General features: G+C 30.9%; 1 protein-coding gene across 1 annotated transcript in view; it reads left to right on the top strand.

Annotated features, from left to right (window-relative positions):
• LOC147063800 (uncharacterized) overlaps positions 1-23,813 on the top strand; it is a 45,093-nt gene extending 21,280 nt beyond the window's left edge. Inside the window, exons 3-7 of the mRNA XM_085958783.1 lie at positions 14,808-14,895; positions 17,291-17,376; positions 19,337-19,444; positions 20,574-20,633; positions 21,989-23,813. Of these exons, the coding sequence (XP_085814909.1) occupies positions 14,808-14,895; positions 17,291-17,376; positions 19,337-19,444; positions 20,574-20,633; positions 21,989-22,075 (429 nt within the window). The 3' untranslated portion in view covers positions 22,076-23,813. The remainder of the gene's footprint in view (positions 1-14,807; positions 14,896-17,290; positions 17,377-19,336; positions 19,445-20,573; positions 20,634-21,988) is intronic.
• The last annotated feature ends 1,146 nt before the right edge of the window (positions 23,814-24,959 follow it).

Raw genomic sequence — 24,959 nt, 5'->3', positions numbered from 1 at the left:
AACAAAAGAACACGTTGACAATTGAAAATTACTTGGTTTGTAAGAAAAATCGGATGAAAAATATATTCTCGAAACATAATGTTTGAAATGGTGTAAACTGTTATTCACGGCCAGATTGGTTGCGTAGGGCCAGCCCGATAATTTTGTAATTCGATCAGCACGAAATTTAATTTTACATTACAATAATATAATAAATAAATATATAACAATATTTTTTCATGAAACTAAATGAATCATATTGCCGAATATTGAACAGCTCTGAGGGCGATATAATCGTTATACACACAACACGATAATGCGTCAGGAATCATTTCGTATGATTACCGATTTCTGTGATTATATTTACGATCTATGCACATGTAAATAAGTATATGAATAATTTACAATTTTTAGTAAAACCTTAGATATTATCATACTGCTGGGATTTCTCTCGGTTTGTCACCGGGCCAATTCGTGTCTCCTGTCTTCAAAATACCTCAGAGATATACAATATAATATTATAATATACGTAATAGAAAAAAATCTTTGAAAAAACTACGACGCCCAGCGGATTCAGTCTGGATTGGGTCCGCCCCAGTGTGCTTTACGAATTGAGCCATGTACGTTATATTGAATTACGATGAAACTTTTCAGTTGCCTTCGCGGCCAGTTAGAGACGCCGGATCATCTTAGATTTAAATGCTCATACAATATGTTCTATTCAGCTTGAATACTCTTCCTCTACCTGTGAATTACCCTGGTAGCTTCGGTCAATTTCCTTTATACAAATTTTAATGTATTTTTTCTTTTTTCCCATTGATTCTATAATCCTATCTGAATCTTGGAAGCCGTATGAAATTTTCCCTTATCATTAACAGATTTTTATTACTAGAAATGGATATAAGCCAATTGCTTGACTGATTAAGTCCATATCATGCTACTGATACGCAACGTTTCCTGTAAGGTGTGCGCGTGTGCGCGCGCACACCTACCATAATGTGTCCGCACACATGTTTTCATCGCCTGCACAGTCCTCACACAACTCATTTCTCGGAAGGTGAAGGTCAAGTACGACTAACGCGATCACGCAAATGAAATTTTACGTCTAGCACGATCACTATATCCGTCCCGTTCTATCGCGTGCCAAAGTATACGAAAAGAAGATACATATTTTAGTGTTTATCAATGATCACCTATGTGTTGGTGATATATTTGTTTATCTGCAGCAATTATGCAAGGAAAATTCACGTCTGGAAAGAAATGGATTGAATGAAAAATTGTATGTGTATTTTGGGGGGGGGGGGTGTAAATTTACCGCACCGGGTGACGGCGATCCGCACACACAATAGAAAAATTAGAGGGAACGTTGCTGATAGGTACAATAAATTGGTTAACATTTTACTGAATTCGTGTCTCTCAATTTTCTCATTATTTCTCAAGAATCCTCGAGACAAGAAATCTAGATCACAAGCTCCATTAACATAATATTTGTATACCCACATAAAAGACAAAATATTCTCAAATAAGTAATAATAATATGTATTATGGCTTCAAATGCATTTTATTCTATTGGTGAATTCTGTTTTGTTATTGTCGAAATCTCCACAGTCACGTGAGTATCGAGTGATTTACTCGGTTGGCTGGTTGACTCGAAATCAGCGCGATCCATTTTATTATGTAGTTGTTTGGTAATAATTACCGTCGCGCTTGATTGGCAACCAAAAGATGGATGGTTCAAGGTCGACCGTGAGTTATTTTTATTTTTCTATTTTCGAATCGACTGTAATGGGTTTTTGCTACATATCAGCCGGATTCATTCTGACGAAGAGAACGGTTTACCGTAAGTAAAACAGTTACCCAAAAAATATAAAATTCAAGTAAATAGTTGATGATTTATATTATAAATGATGTGCAGGCAGTCAGTGAGTGGCCAACGTTTAATTGTGCTCATTTAAAATTGATACATCTACTTGGTATATAATGGTGAGTAGCAAGCTAGGGGTCGTAAATTAAGCGTCGCTTCAAAATGCTTGGCCAATGATAAATGTCACAATGACACGCCATTTGGGGTGGGGTTGACGGTTATGCACGTAAACTTATGCACGCACCAGACCTTCTTATATTAATTGAGAATGTGAAAAGCCTCTTTATATACAACCTTCATTCAGAGCTACGTGTGGGAAAAGACGAAGTATGGTTTGTATCAGTAGTTCAGTAAAGCTTAGTACAAAATTAAATTAATTTACTGACGGAAAAAAATAAAGTTGTTTTTAAATGAGTATTATAGCGTCTGTACACGTGCTTTGTTTACTGTCGGCAATAGTGCTTATTTTAAAATATCGTGACAATAACAGTTATTGTACAGTACAGTAATTTACTATTTACACGTAAAAGTGCTGATTGTCTCTTCAATCTCATTCTTCAAGAGTAAGTGAGGCGCGTTGTTGTCATTTTGGTACTATTATTTAACAGGACGTATTGAAAATCGGTTAATGTCAAAGCGAGTGGTTCATTTTTTTTCCGACAGGTTCGCCATTATTGTTCTACTGCGCAGAGTGCAGATCTTACTTGCGCATTAAAAATCAGAATAATTCAGAAGCTTCTAAACTTTTTTGATTCATGCACGCAATCTTGACAACTGCAGGATAATAAATGTTTCCTCATACATTTTCTTACTGTGCACAGTAAATCTATGCACGTGTAAACGGGGTATTAAGAATGGTAAGGATTAATGGGTTTGCCCTGTCACCATAAACTCCACTCTGTGGAGACATTACGTGCAACGTTCATGAGCGAAATGGTTATATCACTCATATTATTATGCTTAAAGATTTTTAAAAACATATTATAATTCTCACATATACACCACTTTTCTTGATTATTTTACACTTTCATATCCACAAGAGCTTACAGTTGATTATTATTGATGGCATTGACGCATTCACAGCTATTTCCTGTTGAAGATCGACATTACTATTTTTTCGATGTCTTACCTTTCAAAAAAATCATTGCAAACTCGCTTATTTATATATTAATTTAATATATCACATGTTTGAATCATTCCATAAAAATATTTGAATCTGTACAATACATTTGAGTACGTCTTTCATTAAGAAATGTATTTCCCCAGTTATAATACGTACATACTGAGACAGTACTTTTAATCTCTCCACGTTATTTCGAATATTTAGGTATATAAAAGGAAACAAATATAGAGATATTGTGAATACTAATATACATTCCGATTAAAAAAAAAGTATACTAGAATATTATTATCAATATACATTAATACTATCGACCTAGTGTACTTGATGGATTTTGAATTGAAATCCATTAGAATAGTATTCTCAATATAACTAAGTATAGGATATTTACAAACTAAATAAAATGTATATGTGAGTTTTATTTATTGGCTCATCAATCCTATGTAGGTATATCTGTGCTGCCTTACAAAAAGGCTTCTGCGCAATTTTTTTTACGATAAATGGATATTAGCGATTTATTCATCTCATCAGGTTCATCATCTGGGTCCAAACATACCTAAAAACAATATGTGAATTTGCCACACCCAGAAATAGCCGACATGTTACCGCTCGGCCATCACGGGCATGTATATGGACGTATTAGAATATATTTATTACCGACTCGTATGTTCAATAAATATAAGCTTTCTATATCTGTAGAATATATTCCCATGTCACCCTACGTTACGGTAAAAATTTAAAAAATCTCCTCTACACTGATTTAAAAAAAAATCTCAAAAAATTTAAAAATTTAATATAATATAGGTACCTACCTACAGAGATTATACGTACTTAGTTCCTATTATACTTGGCATAAATCCAAGAGGAATGAAATCATAATTAATAATAATTATTATAGCTATTAAAACCTGTGGCTTCATCTTTCTTATTGAAACACATAATAATATATTGTTATTATTCAGTGGTCACCTACCATATTTGCCTTGGCGGTTTTTTCTATTTGATTACGTTTTGGGCACACATTTGTTTTATATTAAATCTATAGGTATAAGTCTTAAATTCCAAATAACGTACCCGCAGAAATATATTAACATATATAGGTACGACAAAATATATTTTTTTAATCGTGTTGTTATTTTTCATGAATACATATTTAACAAGTTCATTTAAAATAACAATGTTAACTCTCTATTAATGTCACTTACTTATTAAAACAGATCATGGTATACTGCACTTTCGTCCTCTATATTTTTTCTCCACTTAGTCACACTCAGCTTTTCTACGTTATTTCAGCATCTTTTCCAGAGATATTCCAGGGTCCAATTAAATAACATTAATTTTTAATACATTGTATACGGCAATAATGCGTATATATTACAGGATTTATGCAAGTAAGTATACACCAGTGGCAAAGGGTGACTTTTTAGAAGAGGTAGGCTGTGGGAGTAACCATGCTTGTCAGATATATTTGCGGGAAATAAGAAGATAACCCAATATTACTACTGATGAATAAGTACGCTAAAACGAAGAAATTTCAAAAGCCTAATTAGTTTGTTATAATTAGTTCATAAAAATATGCAATTAGTTTGAATTACTTATGTATTTTCCTAAACATTTATAAACGTAACATACGCTCAAAATATATAACCTATCATCTATGAAAATATCCGTTGATATACGACAACGTTATGTTCCATAACAATTTATAATTTAACCCGTAAAACTAGACATTTTAAAATACTTCTATATTTCAAACACAGACTTAGGTAGGTACAATATCAGATATCTAAATTGTTTAATGAGTGAACTTATAAATAAATAAAAATCACGAGATAAATTATTTTATATTTTTAACAACAATCAATACATATTTATGTGATTGAATCCCATAGAAATTATTTTTTAAATTATCTTCTTATTAATTATTTTGAATAAATGCGCTCTCGCAACGTAAGCACCAACGAAACAGCTTGTACATTTGTATGCAGGACGCCAGACATTTTGAAATAAGGAGAAAAAAACTTCATATTGAAAAACCCGTCGATTCACGCGAAAATAATCCTTTACAATATGTGAAGCGAAACGCGGTGTGTTCTATTTTTTTAAACTTTCGTGAGATGCCATAGATGGTGCTTATTGAAATATGGGAAAAGATCGTAAAATTATGACAATTATACGATAGATGTCTTTGGGCATATTGAATATATTATTATTTGTGGATATATAAATACGTCAACGTGAAAATAAAAATTATTTTTCTTAAGAAGGTAGGCTTTAAATAATCGCCTAGTATGGAGTCTTTGCCACTGGTATACACGAATCAAAAGAAGTTTTCTCTCAGCCGAATTTTGAGCTAAATTTGCCATAATCGAAAACTAGAAGTAGAAACTGCCAAAAGCATCGACGTGCTATATTATTTTATTATTAATACACGCACTTACCAAAAACACCAAAAGTTTCATTACATTTTGTCAAAATATATTATAATATACCTAATATATCTCGATCACATTTTACGCCATCTTCTAATGGCTGTAAAATTATAATAAGTGCCATTTTATGCAAATTATATTCTGTTATTTTAATTTTTTTTTTCGCGTTATGAAATATCGTGAGAAATTTTCCTTGTTTTCAGTATATTTTAGGAGAAAGTAAAAAAGGTTTCATCTTTGAATAACAAAAATTATGGAAAAAAATGTTATATTGATAATTCTGTTGAAACACTTTTATATCCCATTCATTTTTTATCATTGAATTAATTTAATATTTAAAAAAAATGTTGAATTATTGTATAGTGAGTGAATTGCATGGCCCCCATAAGCGGGTGCTGACAGGGTTCTAGCTTGGGACCCCGTGCTCAGGAAGGGCCCTGCGTGGCGAGTCGACGAGATAAGTGAGATAAACACAGATTACAAATTTGCTCTAACGGTAAAAAAGTCGCCTGCAGCGCTATTTTACTTCAATGATATTAATAATTTAAAATATTTGGTTGTACGATGCAATTTCTGTGTGCCGATACTCGACAACTCCATAATTCAAATGGACGTACATATTAAAATATATATATATATATATACACACTGTCTTTACCCTTAGCGATAGGTAGGGGGCCCATCAAACATCCTAGCCTGGGGGCCCGCTTCAGAATATCGGGGCCATGGTGTCAATCGTCTCTATTATTAAAGTTTCTTTGCAAATTATAATCCAGAGTATAACTAATGTGCTCTTTATAGAAAAAAACCATAGAGAACCTGGATGTAAGTCTTTAAAAAAACTCTTATTATTTTTATTATCGGTAGAATTAATTAATCACGTTTTTAGATTGCAAATATAGGCTCCAACTAAAATAAAAGATGATAAACAATCGTAGGTGTAAAAACGATAGTAAAAACTGATTGAGAAATAAAAGCAAGAGCGGTCGTAAACACTAGTAATCAGAACGATTGAGATCGTTTGTTAAGTATTAGAGATAGTTAAGACTTGGGAATAAAATAGGAAATTTTCTTCTGCTAATCTGATAATACCGTATGAAACGTGTATTTTTTATGGCCCCGAGCGATTACAGTCACGACTCGACGCATCAGTATCGTTTTATTGGAGAAAAGAAAACAAAGGAAAATACATAAACTTAGTACAATCCAGATTACGTTTCTGCTTACTTACAATAATAATAATAATTGTTCATTGGTATTATTCATTTTTATCTAAGCGTCTTATTATTTTCCGAATTTTCCGAACGTAATAAATTTTCGGTTTGCTTTTGCGTATGTATATTTTCCGTGAAAAATCACGCTTTGATAAAATCGTTCTATCACGTCTTTTCACCTATGAAATGTTCCAACGCCACGTTGTGTTTGATCGTGCGTTACAATATAAAAAAATGTGGATTTTTTTGTAAAGTTTGTGATATATTTCCGGAACAGCATTGACCTTTAAATTTTCGTTTTTTTTTTTATATAAATGTTGACCCATCATATAGTCTTTCAAACCGAAATGAAAACATCAGCATTTACATAAAAGGTGTATCAAATCATCAACATTTTTTCTATTCTTCTTTATGGCGGCAGGGTACAGAATACAAAACTGTGGGCTCCAACAGATACCCATAAACATGCACAAAGCATTGTCAGTTTTCATTTAGTTTATATAATAACAGCTTAATGTTAATATTGTTTACAGCGCTTATAGTTTCGTGGATCCCGGGATCGAATTCCGAGTCTATAAAATTTACATGTTGCTGTTTTTTTAATGTGTGTTTAGACCCAGAGTATTGACCAAATAGATTGAGTAATTGATTTATATCCATTTCTCGTAAAAACACATTCTCAATGTGACTAAATATTGAGTTTGTATGTTTATATTATGTTCTCTTTTTATATTTTCATTTTTATCGTTTTTAATACTTTTTTCTTTATAATAATGTTTCATGTCGTGTTATGAACGTTTTAAACTTATAATTTCTAATGTCCACAATATGTTAAAAAAATTAAGTTAAAAGTTGAAATTAAATATCACAAGACTTTTTTCTAAGCCATCATTATCATGACCGAGTAGTCATTATTGATTTTTCAATTAGCTGAACGTCTAGAGATTTTTAGTAGAGATTTTCATAATATTGTATGTATCTATGCAAATTTTCATAATAAAATTTTGGTTAAAACAATATTCTTAATTGCTACATGGATAATATTATTGTAATGGAAAAAGTAATCTACTCCCAAATCGCCAGAATGAAACTCTAATCCCTTCCGCTTTTTCAGAGCCTTTGTTTCAAATTAAAGAAACCCTACCCCATGTTTGCAAAATTAAACAACAAAAAATGCTAAAAAGAAAGAGATAATTACGGACATTTAATTAGAATAGCGTCCCTATAAATATTTATCCAATTAGGCAAGAGGGTAGAGCTTTTAATTTAATGTTTTGGAATAAATTATAGATTGCGATTTGATCCTTCCCCATTACTAATCAATGCGGCTTAAGGGTTTGGAGAAAAACCTTTGAAATGCTAATTAGATTTCACTTACACTCTCTTCTTTTTCTTCCATGTTTGCTTGCGGGCGAAGAAATTGGTGACCAAAACTTTAAGTATTTTTCAAGAAATAGTGGAATATTGTGGTGACTTAAGTAATTTGACACGAGTTACTAATTCAATATGCTTTGATTATTAATGCAATATTTATTAGAAGGTAAAACTGAATTATGAAGTTTATAAGTTTCTGTAAATCATATTTTAGTGTTATTTTTATTTTAGATTATTATTAAAGCGCCTGTACACGTGGATGGATTTACTTGCAACAATACTGTATATTTTAAATGATCGCGATAATAACTGTGTACACGTAAAATTGCTGACTGACTCGCCAATCTCATTCTTCAAGAGTGTGCGAGATGCGATGTTATCATTGTATGGTACTTACTATTTGACAGGTCGTGAAATGAGTGTAGTTCGTTTTTTTACCGGCAGGTTCATCACTATCGATCTACTGCGTAGGCACAGTCCAATTTTCGCGTGAAAATTCAAAAGTTTCTGAACTTTTTTGATCCATGCATGCAATCTTGCAATTTGCACGATAATACTTGTTTACACGTGCATTTTTTTGTTATGGCCGCGATAACACGTACTGTTAGCAGTAACAGGGTATTAACCTACGTTTCAGCTGAAGCTTATATAGCTGTAGGTACATCTATATACTGTTGTTACATTCCATTTATTCAAGATTATTTTTTATATCATATTGAAGAAATATATTATTCATATTGGATAGATACATTATAAATAACATTTTAACTTCAACCATGTCGTATTATAATCTATACTTGCATGTTACATTTTTTGAGAAACATTTGAAAACTCAAAACCGAGTTGATTTTTGGCTGAGCTATCAACACCTCAAGATTAAGTGATAATTATTGATAATCTTGATTTCTTAAATTTTCAAGTAACCTTCATCTTTGACCATCCGGACATTGACAAATAACGTGATTTATATCTTCAAATACCCGACAGCCCTAGCCATATTTTAGAGATAATATCAAATTTTGATGGCGTCGTGGCGTTTTTGTGTTGATGTCCTAATCCTATATTAGTATGTTTGACTTATTATAAGTAAACGATGTCTATGTTAGGAATGAATATTTTTATGATGGATTGTAATTGCAATATTTTTCCAAGATTCACAATAAGTTGCAGTATAATTAATAACTATTTGTTAAAAAAGAGATATCAAAACGATTTTATTATCAGTGAATACAGATTTCCAAATATATATTATTATCAACACCGCAACATAATATTTTAGTTTTCATTCAAAATAAACTCTGTAGAGGCTTTTCATCTTAAATGACAATTTGAAGCATCTTCTCAAAAGTTATTCCTTAGAACCGAAATAGTGTATACCTATTATTTGCTTTATTGTAAGTAAACATATAAATCATGAAACTGAAATGAAGGCAATTTAAATTGTCCGCTGGGCACTGGAATTGTGGAATTGAAATGTGTCAACGGAATCCAATAACGACGCCAAAATTCCACAAAAAATCAGACTGACATTTTTATATCTATGCGAACAAACTGACAGAGCGATGCTCATAAAATACTTTTTTCCTTCGGTTCAGATTTTCTTCTCAAAAAATTTATCCTTAGTACAGCCAATTTAACTTTAAATTTTATGACTTTTGTGTTGAAAAACTGTCTGCATTTTAGTATTTTTTTCATGGAGGTTTTAAATATGAAAGTGTTTTATAAAATTAATAAGGTTTTTATAACAGATGGGTTACAAGATTAAATGCTCGTAAATATTCTTATACATAGCTAAAGGCATTGTAACTTCAAATAACAAGATTTAATGACCATAAGATTATATTATTATATAAAATATAATTAAGTAACTTTTTCATAAAATAAAATAATTTCTAATTAATCAGATTCTGTCAAAAATGAATAACCTACCTACAGTTTTTGTACCGAAATCGTCATATCAGGAATAATTTTGAGCCTATTCATGACAGAAACCCGAAATTTTCAAAATCATTCACATTAAGAGCACGAAAAACTTTTTAAATTGTATTAGGTATAAACACATAGAATAAAATAAATCTTTAAAAGTGTGAAGAAATTTTAATAATATTGGTGAGTACAATAAAGATTTTTTTTAAATAATTTTTAAATGAGTAGCACATAATATTATGTAAACGGATTGATAGATAAATATTTATTTATGGCAAGCACACTTATGTAATATTGCAAATTTTACAGCAAAGTTTACAACAAAATTTCGGTGGTTGCCAATATAAATTTGCCTTGTGCTTCATTCGTGGGCAAGAGTATTGCTTCAATAGTTATTTATCTTATAAATTCTTCATCACTTCAAGCCAACTTCAAAGTTCAACAGCCTTGTTAATATTGATTGCCTTCGGAAACCCCTTTCAAAACTTTACCAATTATTATTGTATTTAATTTTGAATTTTAATTTGATGCAGATATTGGTAATAATATATAGAAATAATAAAATAAGAGAAGAACATTCAAAAATATTAACATTAATTCTTATTAGATCTTCTTCTTCCATATCCGCCACTTAGTGAGAGCATATGGACACCAAGCGGCGCCTCAAAGAATCCCTGTCGCTAGTCATTCTTCTTGCATTGTTCCAGGTCATATCAGCATTCCATAGATAGTATTTAACGGCTTTCCAGAACGTCGGAATCCGGTTGGCTTGAAGTATAAGCAAGCCAGGTTGAGGTTCTCTTCTGGCATCTGGTGTTTTTGTAAGGTGCCATGATTCTCTATCCTAAAGTAGCACCGTCAGAATGCAAGCATCGAATAGGCGGTATTTGGTTTTGACCGAGTACAATCGTGAGTCATAGACACTCCGCATCTAGTTGAATGTTGCCCCAGCCATTCCCATTTGGATATCGAGCTGTTTGCAAAATGCCATCTCCCACGATGTGCAACCCCTGGTATTTGAACCTGTTACCGCACTCAACGTTTTGCCCGTCACTAATCAGAGGGTAATACCAGGACAGGTGCTATTGCAGAAAACCAACGATTTTCAAACCAACGCGAGATGAGTTGTCATGCAACCTATCAATTGTCTTTTGAATACCCTCCATTGAGTTGTCAAATAGGACAGCGTCATCGGTATATTGTAGGTTGCATAGCTTCACTGTGGGGGTAATAGATATGCCTCGGTCAGGTGGTATTAACTTTTTAGTACAAATTCAAAGAGGATAATGAAGATAAACGGAGCAAGGACAAAACCCTGTCTGACTCAGGTCGTGACTATTAATCGAGTATTATCAATATAATAGTATTTTCTTTTTTAATATTTACGTGTGCATAATATACTATGTAGGTATGTATTTATTATTAAGTACAAAGTTGTAATAAGCTTCCATCGCATCCATCGCATCTAGCAACGTGACCGGCCTATCTGAGTCTTTTCGCCCTCAAGACATTGACTATATTGGGCTTAAATTCGTATGGATGCACTGCCTCTGGTTGTCATTAACCGGTCCACGTATTCCAATAAAATGTATGTCCAAGAATGTGCTCCGAGAGGGAAGAGATGCTTAAGTCGATCCAACGAGCTATTGGGCCCATCGAGCCGTGAGACCTGATCGTCACAAAGGCCAATTATATTGCATTTGCAACGTCTTATTGCGGACCTGAAGATCTCTTCACATAATTTTGTTTGTCCGTAATGTTTTAGCTTTGTTTTTTGTAACTTATATATTATTAAATGCATTTATTTCTGTTAAGTCTCTGTGCCTTTCTCTTCTATGTCGCTTTTTATTAAATTACGTATTTCAGTAAACTTAGTTCTTGAGAGCGTGGTGATCTTAGTCTTGGGAATCTGCTCCTGAGACATTCCCAGGCGTAAAAAACTGATGATGCTTCACATCACGTAGGGCCTCGATACACTCGATTAAGCCTAAGTGTGGTGCGGTGCGGATTGGTTTTGAGGGGTCTATGTTTGTGTCGGTCCAAATATTCTTCGGAGAATTTTGTTTTCAAATACTTGGATAGCCTCGTGTTTCTCCACCAGGTTTCAGGTTGTAATAAACATTCAATATAAATAGAAGCATCAAAAAACCTTTGTTAATAAAAATAATATTCGTCATCAAAGATTGACGGGAAATAATATTAAATATGAAAAAAAAATATAAAAAATAATTATGGTCTATATTCAATTTGATATCCATTGAATTTCATCTTAATTGAAAATTTATCTCCATTGTCTCGTGAGGAGACGATGAAGTAAGGAAACCACGATAAAGAGCAATAAAAGCGTTGAACCCGTGGCCATAACTTACTTGTTTGAAAACGCGAGGGTTCAGATCAAAGCGTTTTTGCAATTGAGCGGTTTTCGCGTTAAAAATCCACGCAAAAGCGTTCTGCCACTTAATCGCCAATCAAACCTCTCAGACGCTTTTTATATTCTTTTTTTGTTTCACTCGCGGATTGAGAGGAAGTAGGCAGTGAACTGGGGGACATTTTTCTCTCTGGAAATCAAAATTTTTATCCGAATTATAGCTATAAATACATCTTTATTACATATTTTTTTTGCAAGTGTTGGGCTTACATGATTTTATATATTTTTATTACATATACTAATTATTTGACGTTTATAACTACCAGTAGCGAAGGGTGGAGGTAGGCTGTTAAGATCCGCCATAAAAAGTGCACATTAAACTTTTTAAGTACCTACGTATTTGTGTTTATTGAACTATGACTACAATTTACAGATGGTATTGGTTAGTTTTTAAAAATTAATTAAATCCTGCCTAAATCAAACCATGATAATTTTCGTATATTTTGGGCGATACGACAAAATTATGCACACTTTTCATTCATTTGTTTTCGTCGGATTAAGAATAAATGTACATATTACACATATTGTTGGTTCATTTTTTTTTAATTCATTAAGCCCTGCCTTACCAAACTATCATTTGTATAAAAATATTATTCTATCTATAAAATATTCAAAGTTATGTATGCTTTAATTGCGTAATTTTAAATATTTTGAAGATAGAAGAATATTTTTTGACTATTATCTATTATGGCTTGGTTTTGCAGGGTTAAATTAAATTTTAAAAACTAACCAATGCCATCTCTAAATTATTGTAGTATTATTTCAATGAAAACAAATACGTATGGCTGACAAAGTTTAGTGTGCACTATTTGTGGCGGATCTTAACAGCCTACCTCTACTCTTCGCCACTGAACCTACTTATAGAATATACAACGTGGAAGCTTTTTAATAAACGTTTAAAAAGTTCATCTTCATTATTCGCTGCACCCAAGTACTGCTTCTTTTTTAACTATGTTTTATCATTGAGTACAACATAATAAATGGACAAATGGTACACCATTTTTTATTCAAAATTGAACTTACATCTATCTCTATATCCACTCATTTTTTTATGATTTTAGTCTCGTTTTCTCTTAATCAGTTTGATTTCAGTATTATTTCAGTTAAGATTAAAACGACCTGGAGACTTTTTAGAATGGACAGTGCCCAGAAGCGTGTACGTATTTAGACTACAAAAGAGTTGTGGTTTAATTCAATGTCTGGCCAAGTTTAGAGCTAATAAAAAATAATCAATTGTGTTTTTCAAAACAAAATCTGGGTTGTGTTTTTGGAGATTTACAACCATATTATAATCTACGGGCATGTAATTAAATAATGTGTTTGAAACTAACTACAAGTCTTTTTTTGCAGAATTGCAGTAGATGATTCGATTCTTTTTCGTTTGCAAGACTATATTATGTACACATAATGTTTTAAAAATCGCTTTTACCAATGTTGGAATTAAAATCTCATATAACCATGATGTCTTAATTATTTGTGCTTTATGTTCAAATTGATAAAATTAAAATTGAAAAAAAAATCCTTACGTCTCTACGTCACCCCTGTAAGAAGCATCTACTTGAATCACATTTATGTTGAAAGGTGGGCACTTATTATTATAATCATACAGTAGATATATAAAGAGTATAATAAAACCGTCCATATTATTATTCATTCAGTTAATTACTGCGTAAAGGTTCTACTCCACATCGCCGTTTCTCCCCTTTAGATATTCTATAAAATAAATAACAGTTCGGTCTGTTTTGTATCAGTTCCAGTTCATCTCATGTATACACTTTATAATACTTTATTTGTATAAAACCAGTACGTTTTAAAATGAACTATTAGTGACCGACTAATAATAAATGATAACATAAAGCTCGAAGGTTCAAAGCAAAGATAAATTTGGAATGAAATCTTCCTATTCAAAGCAACTCTAATGCGTCTTTTATAATTGCCGATATAATATTATGTTGTATTTTTGTATAACTACTTCGTATTTTATGTAACCGTGGATAACTTATTTTCCAACAGTTAATACTTAATAATATAAGTATGAAATTTTATAATTAATACATACATAATAATACTAATAGAAACGCATGACATTTCATAATATTTTTCTTTTTCTAAATATTTTGTATTTTACAAATTTCCTTGATTTCTTTAATTTGATAAATTACGAATAACGTGAAATATTATCTGAATCTAAAAAAAACCCAAGGTGACGATATGAAGAATCTTTCCTTGAAGGTGTGAGTGCAGGTTTAATCCCGTGTCTGGCAAAAATACCTACATATTATTGTTTCAATATAATAACAAAAAATGCGAATGGTTAATAAAAATTCCTGATAGAAAATGTCTATTAATATAACTTCCACTTTGTAGATAATCATTTGCCTAGCTAAAGAGAAAACATGGGAATATACTTTTAGTAAATCTTTTTTTTATTGAGAATAATATTAAACTATGACCATTTTTTTTCTTACAGCATATATCCCTACTGGTAGTTATTCTGTATATCTGGAGACTTGGCGTGAACGTCAAGAAATATGGAGATTTAGAAGACGTCTACTATGGTACGTATATTAGTCACTTTTATAAAAAAAAAGATATTTTTATAATATGTGAATTGGATATATTAATTTGTGTCAAATCTGTATATTGAGATTGCCCAAAATACATATTTCAAAACAGGAAGAATTTTTCTAAAATACCCGATTTTATAAAAGTAGACGAGTTTCAAACAAAGTTACCTACTTCGTTTAAAATATAACATATTTTTCATAAAAAAATCTTTTTTGCTTCAGTAAAATGGCTTTTGAATTATTAAAAAATACTGTTTCCTAGTTCTAGAGCTTATCTGAGGCACCGCGTGATGTCCATATATTTTTATTATACCCCAAGTACGGAGCGGATGTGGCCGAAGAGTTCTAGACCGAAATGAGTTTATATTCAGATTTATCTGCTAATAATTTTGAATACAAATAAGTTTTTTGGATTTGCAAAAGATTCAACGTTTAATTGGTGCTAATTCATGATAATTTTATAAAATGTGTGTATCATTCAGTATTCATCCCATATGAAAATTATTATTTATTATCACACGTGTCCCATTCATGAAAAGTGCCCATCAAAATTTTACATGTGAGTTTAAATAATATAATTATTACCAAGGCTTTGAAAGTGGCAGGGAGAAAACAGCCACATGTTGTGAGGAAGGGACAATTACTAATTTCTAAATTACAACCGTATGAAGGTCGTAAGGATTTTTAATGGTTTGCAAGTGAGAAGTGATTTGATTTTTTTTTAATTAATGTATTATTACTGCTAATTTGTTTAATTAATTATAAGAACTATAAACTATCCATTATAAATCTCATTTATTCGCGTGATATATAATTTTATAACTAGTGAATTATGGATATTTTCAGTAAAATGGTTTACGAATTCTAAAAAAAATAAAAAATGTCGACATCTTTTATATTCATTAAGCAAGAGTGGGTAATATTGAGTCAACGCGAAATCTTCCCCATATAGGTATACGGTCATAGTCGTTACTCATGGCTCTCTATTTCAATACACCACGTTCATTTTTATCTTTGCTTTTAAACAGTTTTCTCTAAAAGTATATTATGGAGTATGAATAATGTATAATCATTTCATTATCACTATTTTGGTTCTAAAACTGAAAAATCATATATAATATAGACTTATATGTTTTTATTACACAATTTATCGTATAAACATAATTAATATCGAACATGAAGTAAGTAGGTATTTTAAAAAACTGGGGTTTTAAATTTTAAATCTGTTTTCAAAAAAGAACGTTGCTATTTTTATATTTTCCTTATTTAAATTTAGATATAACAAAATGCTTACATGGATGAAATAAAATTTATGTGGTGTTGGGTGTTAAAAGCTGGCAGGTGTTCGCGGCTCGGAAACGAACTGGTCCAAAATTGTTTACAAATCATTTTTATTGCACTCTGTGCAAAACGCCGACGCGAATTTTCATTTCACTAGAGTCTCCCCGTACATTCACATTTTTAAATATATTTTATAAACGATTTTAAATGTTAACTTTTTTTCGCCAATCAGGATTTTTAGCCGAAACAAATTTAAGCACTTACCCAAGTAAAGGATATAAGGATATTATCATAAAATTAATGTTTCATTTCGATACGGATTTAGTTATTGTTATTGTTATCATATTTTTTTAATGTGTTTATTAGAAACACATAAGTATCTAAATCGGAAACCAATGATTTTTATAGTCATTTATTGAATGAAATAAATAACACAATAATAAGAATAACTAATATTAATTATGTACATGCATATTATTGTCATTATTAAGAGCATTTTTGTCCCAACATATTAAAATGAATTTATTTACATAAAGTGAACATCACTTACTTAATTCACCCTGTCACTTCTCAGTATCGGGGTATAGGACAAGTACAAGGTCGCGCCACTTTCATCGGTCCTTCGCCAAATCTCGCGTCTCCCAGCATGCGAGACCTGCAACGCGTGTATCGAATTTGTAGCACCGCTGCAGAGTGAAGGAGGGCACATAATAAATTATAAATTCAAGATATGAGAAATCAAAAACATAAATAACATTATTACCAATGAAAAATATATTACACCGAATGAGCTACGTCGACCGCACGTTAAGAATTTATGAAACAACATCCAATTAATTATTTCCTCTCTCGTAATCAGAATTTATTAATATCTGAAACTATCTGGTTGAACAAAGATATTTTCCTCTCAATTGCCATTACCAATGACACGTTAGTTCATACTATATAAGAACAAACAACGGATACTTTTAGTTTAGACAATTCTTAGGACACACAACGATGCAGCATTGTCATTGCATATAATTCGGGAAAAATATGTAGGTAGTCAAATAAATATGTACATTTTTAATATTGTTTTATCTTATCGATTATATTTTTTTCACAGGTGTCCAAATCGCGTACTTGGCGATTGTCGGTACTCAAATCTTCATGATCATCTTGAGCGTTTTACTTTTTTATGGAATTTACCAGGTGAGACAAAGAATATAATTATATTATTTAATTTATTACACACATTTATCGTCTACATGTACGTAAATACGTACAACGCTGTTACTTGTAAATAATTATAAAGCAAAACTGTAATGCAAAAAGCTGATTATGTAAAAAACATTATTCCATGATCAAACCAAAATGTACTTAATATAATAAACATATAAGAGTTATTTTTAGCTTTAATAACAAACCTTATCTTTCTATTATGTACATGGTTTTTGCCTCGTGTAATAATAATGTAACATTTTGTAAATGAAAACTTTTGAACACATCTCCCAGTTTTAGCGAAATGTTATTTCTTGTATTTGAAAATGCCTGCTTTACACATTTATATACATGCGCATAGCATAATGATAATAATAGCTATAACGTGATATTCTTACTCCCTTATGTATCATTATAACATTATTTGAAATGTGAAAGTCACAATTGTAACTACAAAATCCTTTTATTAATGATTGTCATTGTTTTCGTGTAGGTACCCAATTTTCGTATTTGATTTTTTTTATGTTCATTTAATATCTATCCACAAAACAAATAAAATAAACATTTAATAAATTTATCTAGGTACCTATCATCGTTGAGCTGTTGAAACTTCCAATGAGACAATGTTGTTTTTTATTCATTTATATTACGCCGTAAAATTCTCAATGTTCTCTAATATACTATCAAATTTTTTATATAATTAATTATAGAAATCTTGGATTCAACATGCCTTATTTGACTAAGATCCATACATAATATTGGACATATTACAATCACTCGAAAGTCTACATTCAGAAGTGTTTTTTTGTTTCTCCTGTAAAATTTCAATTTTGTCACATCGGAATTTTAACATCTCAATAAATTTACATTAATAACTTATATAAATGATAGACTAACGTATGCTACGTATTTTTGTGGAATTTCGTAATACAAGAATATCATAAATATAGTAAATCTATCAAATAAAGTATCAATATTAAATGAAATATCTAAAGTGGTTTGAAGTTGAAAAAAATTCTACCTTTACATATTATACTGTGGTGTCCTGTACAAAACCTACATATTTTTAATAAATCCTCGTAACCTTCAAAGTTTTCCGTACGTACAAATGTTGTACGATATTTTAAAAAGTCGAGAAAGTCATCCTATAAATTATTTAGTAAAAAAAACTTTACACGGCTACGGAAGATATATATCGTTTGGGCTTAGATAGGAAACTTTCAGCCGTTTATAGGGCTTTGTTTTGCGATAAATTATTAAGAAAATAATTACCCACCGGGCAAGTTTATGAAATTTAAAAATTTGGTATTCCATTTACCAAGTATCTACATACATATAATACCAATTATAGGTTGTGAGAAAAAACCTTTCTTCTGAAAAATGCTACGAGTATATTTTATTTCTTTTACTGTAAGTTATTCAGGCGAAAATTCAGGATTTTGTTGAAGTGGTGAATAATGTGGTGAATGGGCGTAAAGTTATGTAATTGCTAGATAACGTGTCAGTATGAATTTATTCGTAAGAAGATTGATACTAAGCTCTTCGCTAATATCATACTTTTTCTATTCGCTTAAAAAACATAGAACATACTCTCATTATTTCTTTATCATCTCATTCTTAATTATGGTTAAATTAATTCATCATAATATCACACTTCTTCACAATGAACACAGAAAAATAAAATACTATCTAGTAAAGAAACAATATTACCGCATGTGCCATAAAAAGGTCGAAAATAATTTGGAGTTTCTTCAGAGCCAAGTCTGAATAATTTTTAGACTTTGTATAAAATATGCAATGGCTAACCAATTATAAAAGAGTATCTTAAATGTCGCCGATCTAAATTTTAGAATATGCATAAAGATGTCTCAAATTATTTTTTGTCAACATTTAATTTATGTTTGACTAAATTTCATGCTAATATTTATTTGTAAAATTTTTATATTTATAGGAAAATTCAGCGCTAGTTGTCCCATGGATTATCGGCTGCATCACATTCATGGCCTTAGAAGCCATGGCCATGGTTTATTCAAACGTGTTGAGAGACCATGTTAATAAAGTGAGTATTGATCCATATTATATACCTATTATGTAAAATACTGATTAATGTGGTCAAAAATATAATAAAAGCATCATAAATTGCTATTCATATATTTCAAGCTACGTATAGGTAAGACTTTCCAGTAATATTACCTCGTGAAACTTTCAAAATTAAATGAATCTATCATTGTCATGAAAGAATAAAAGAATCACAAAAGATTGTGCCAAGAGAACATTAAATAATATGAGGTTTTCCTTGTTGTTGCGACTAAGTAACTGTCGCGGTAGGTGTGGTGGAAAAAAATGGCAAAACATAACAAATTGTTAACACTCGACAAGTGGTTAAAAGTAAATTCGCGTTTTACCGGAGTTGCAAATACAACTTTGCAACAACTCATCACGTTTGTTCTACCGACTTTTCACGTACAAGTTTAACATGCAATATTTAAACAAATAACTGTTTTAGAAAGTTTCAATAAAACTTTTAATGTTCCGTTAAACAACACAGACTTAACCGCTGTTTGATTAAAAAATAAACATCTTAATGTAAATAACTTATTACTTACCGCAATCTGAAAACTTTTAATGAAAGACTCGACACACCTTTACAATAATTAATTAACCATTTCGAAAGTTAAGTGCTGTCGTGTTAACAAAAGACGCATTGTTAGTGTGGACGTCGAATTGAAATAAATTTCTGGGCTAACTGTCGACAGGACAATACCGTGCCTCGTACAACGGAAAATTACCGCTTTCGTTACAAAAGAGCCTGTCATCAAATAGGCTTTTTTCCTATTCTCCACTTTCCCTCGCTTGATTGTAATATCGTTTTTTAATCAACCGATATTATTCAATACTTGAATGGGAGTTACTATTGATTTTTTAAATTAAAATCATTGTCTGTAAGAATACAAGAATTATAATGGGAATTATCGTGCAGAGTTTTACAAAATCAATGTGTATGCGTACCACAACCTTGTACATAATTATTATATTATGTTAATTAAAAAATAGTATTGTCTACTTATTACATTTTAATCTGTAATAATCTATCTATCTTAAAGATTTACATTATAAGACTGGCTTCAAATATATTTTATTTATATTACTATTGTGAAAAATAATAAATGTTATTGTTTTTTTTATAGCAATTTGATTCAATGTGCAAAGCAGAGATGACATTTTTCATCACGAGAGCGTTTGTTAATGTACGTATGATTGTTCTCTACTATCTGTGATAAAACTTTTTTTATTACTTTAATTAAGTATATGTCTCACTAACTATTCCAGTAAAAAATATTCGTGACTTAGTCACATAACTTTTACTGACGCAATTTTGGCACATTTACTATGATGTTATAACCCAGTGGTCGGCAACTGATGGCTTTTCATGCAGTTCGTGTATTGAATTAATATTTCAATGATAATCGTATATAAACAATATAATTTAAAAAAAATCGACATCATATTTTTATATATGCAAATCTGTAGCTGCGGTTGGATGACAAATGGAATTATAAAAATCATAAAATGTTTTTCAATCCTTTTAACTTAGACATCAATGACGTACTACACCGAATATAGATTGAAATTTTATAATTAAAATATAACACATTTTGTTCTACATCGTCTGCCATGAGTTTTAGGAAAAACAAATTTACTTCTTGTCTGATTAGTGATAATGTTGCGATTGTTTTCATTCTAAACCTACCCGAAGTTTTAAAGCGGGTATATATAGTACTCTCACGATAGCCGCGCGGCTTAAGCGTCGGACTATGGTGTCGTGGGTCCCAGGTTCGAATCATGGGTCTGGGAAGTACACATATTGTTGTTAAGTTTGTGTATGAGTCAGAATATGGACCTAATATGTTGAGCAAGTGGCTGACATCCATTTCTCGTAAAACCAAAATCTGCTAATACAAACCTCCACTCTGTGTAGGGCCATATGATCTTGTTTGGATCGGACATGGTCGAAAGAAAGAAAGAATAGATAGTTTGTTAGGGGAAACCACTCATAAAAGTTATATTTATTAGGGATCCAAAAACTGTGCTTCGTCTTTAATAATTGAAGTATCATTAATATTTTTACCAAATAATATTTTTTAATAATTTAGGTACTTTAATTTTAGTTTTTAATTTTTACAATTCATATCTTCTCTTCAATAATTTCGGCTCTAATATTAAATGTAAATATTGAATGTGACATATGAGTCTGAAAAGAATCCTATCAATATAACCATATAAATAACTATGTTTTCTCAGAACGACAATTAGACCCGTTTTACACAGGACACTTATGTGGCGCCACCGACATGGCGAGATTCCGCATTTACACATAACTGAATGGGCGCGTTCAGACGGGGACACACGAGTGTTGCGTTCATTTATATTATGTGAATGCGGAATCTCGCCATACCGGTGACGCCACACAGGTGTCCCGTGTAAAACGTGTCTTAAGCTAACAGTTTTGATATATTACAATATTGTATTTGACTATCTGTAGCTGATTTCAGCCGTTAAAATATGTCCCAGTTCTCATATTTTATACGTTGTTTCAATTAAGGTTTTTGTCATTTGGGGTGTGATGAGATTCTACCACTTACTGAAGTCAGGCGTATCCTGGAAGGAGCCAGAGGCCATCGAGCTATGATACATGTCCGTGTTGGTGCCAGAATGCGTGGAGTCGTCTCCGCCGGCCGAGCACGACACGCTGCTGGCCAGGGACGACACCACCACCAGCCCGACCCCATCCCCACAAGACTCTGACTCCAGCCACACACAGTGAACATTCATTGCTATAACAATATCATTACGTATCATCACGTATCTCAAGAACTACTACCTCGTGTTTTTATAATTAATAAGATGAATTTATCAAATGTGGACAAGTCAGATATCACTGTTGCATGATTATCAAAATGCAACTATTAAAATGTTGAAGAATTTATATTATAATAATATTTATTTTTGAAAACCATAAATAATATCTAAAAATAATAACATTTTACGTTAAGTATAATCATTTTCAGTAGACAACAAAAGTGTTATGAAGAATCATTCTTTTTTAAATGCGTTCATAATTTATTATGTACCTATGAGTCATCTAAAAGAACCGAAAGAGTTTTTTAACCCCCATCAATGTACTTTTATTTTTCCAAATATGAATATTACTAAAATACCATTTAATTTTTCGTCCAACAATAAACTTCCACACGATGCTTTGGATTTTTTTGTAATTATAATTAAACAAAAAAAACTCTAATAAAACTAAAGAAGTAATAATAACAGATGAACAATACTACCAAATGCCTCAAATGCGGGGTCTTTTATTTTCTACCGAAACTTCAATACATAGAGGTTTTTAATAAAGTAGCCGAATCAGACAATTCGTAGTTCAACTGTTACAAAATAAATTTATCCAAATCAAGTACTATGTATGTTGAAGGGTTAAGAAAAAATGGTGTTGGTAATTTGCTTAACGTATCAATCTATGGATTCAAACAACATGTGAATTGGCCAGACGCGGGATTGGAACTCATGACCCACGGCTTCAAAAGCAAAAATTCTACTACCCAAAAACGGTGAGCGATATTTCAACATAAATTACTTGGAGTAATTTTGGAATTGTGTTTGACGAATTTACTATGCCTACTGAAAAGAAATACGCATTTGCTTTTGACTTTTAAGAAAAAATCAAATAGGTGCAATTGCCAATTCCAAAAACGTGCCGACGGTAGAATATTGTCGGAGCATCGGTCTCTAAAGAATGAAACATTAAATCACAATTCAGTCTCTGGCAAATTAACATGTTTATTTTGTAAATTCGTTTAATTCAAATTAGGTTAAGTAAACGGCTATCGAGTATTTCTCGTAAAAAGGCTGTTCATGTACCTCTATCCCTACAGCCATTAAGACTTACCTTATTATCATTGACTTACTAATGGACACATAGTAAAAGAGCCCTCATGAACGACAAGATCTGCCGATTCAAATTTCATTATGATGTAAACAGGTGAATGTAATCGGAAATTGAACTATACCTACATTGCAATAAGGTTATATACATAATATAATATATTAAATCCATGTTTGTAACTTTACAGAATCATTGGCTTGTTCTGCAATGATTATGTAGGTACCTATATGCTAACTTAAAATAAAATGCAGCATATGTATATGGCTAAAAATACATTTTACAGAAATATTATAATAAAAGTAAAATTGGTTACATATTATAAATTGGCATTCATATATTTACCTATTTCATTGGCTTTTTTATTTTAATATTGAGATTTTTTTAATTAAAAAATTGTCCATTAGTAAATAAATTCTTATTATTTATTACCGCAAAAAAACTAACATGTAATTTAAATATTATCATATCTTAAACGAAATTACAAATTATTTTAATCACTGTTTACTAAAACTATTAAACGGTCGAGATAATAAATTAATTATTTGATTGATATTTAAATAATATTTTATTATTCAATATTGATTATTGTATATCCATTTATCCTCTAAGTTTTTAATAATGTAAATTGGAGTTTATTGTAAATTAAATATTATACGTAATACAATATGGAAAGTGCCAAATATAATAATCGCCTACATGTAAAAAATATTACTGTAGATGCTTTTTTCAGTTTATTTTCAGACGGTTTAGATTTGATACGATTTTCGATAAGAGAAATTTCGAGAAATCTATTGTATTAAGCTACTGTAACGTGTTAAAATATTGCAAAAAAAAACTTATATGAATAAATATTTTTATAATAAAATTATATGAATTACAGTGTTATTTTTTTATTACTGCAAGATATATATAAATAGCTACCATGGTGGCCGACGGTCGTGGGTAATCATTTACTTAAAAATAATAATATATATGTAGTCTCACATACGACTTAAAGTGAACATTCATAATTTTGGAAACACTTCTTAGAAAATATAATATTAAAACGAACCTGCATCTCACGGGTATCGCTCCCACTCACATACTCCATTATGCTAAAGGACTCATACTTAATTGTGACAAATTTAAACTATTGGCTTTTAATATTCACTGAAGCGTTTTCCAAATTAACCTACTATTGGCGATCGGATTTTGTATTTCAAATCAAAGTAGGTAGGTATTACTTTATTATTAAGATTTTTTCTATTGGTTATAATATATTTTCTCTGAAGTGTTTTCAGAATTATGTATGTTCAATAATTAGAATGTTACATTCTTAAATCTTGTGAACTATTCGTTGAATAAAAAAATGGTTAATTAAAGTCTTAAAATGAGATCACATTTTATTAATTCAAACTGCAACTGATAATAATTAATAAAAAAAAAATTAAATGTGACAATTCAAAACTGTCGTACCACGGCTTGTATTTTTCAATTTTAATTATTTACTACTTTAATTATTCAACACTTACATCAGACGTACACAAAGTGACATGAAAAAATAAATAAATAGTATTCAAACAATATACAAAGATCTGTTAAGAGTCGCCTCTGCAATGAGCCCGAAAGGTCAAGGAAA

The sequence above is a fragment of the Rhyacophila brunnea genome, unplaced genomic scaffold (assembly GCF_057557595.1).
Source record: "Rhyacophila brunnea isolate RB1 unplaced genomic scaffold, BYU_Rbru_1.0 scaffold_8, whole genome shotgun sequence".
In the NCBI taxonomy this organism is placed as follows: Eukaryota; Metazoa; Arthropoda; class Insecta; order Trichoptera; family Rhyacophilidae; genus Rhyacophila; species Rhyacophila brunnea.
The sequence above is the reverse complement of the archived record's forward strand: the minus strand, read 5'-3'. Positions and strand labels throughout refer to the sequence as shown.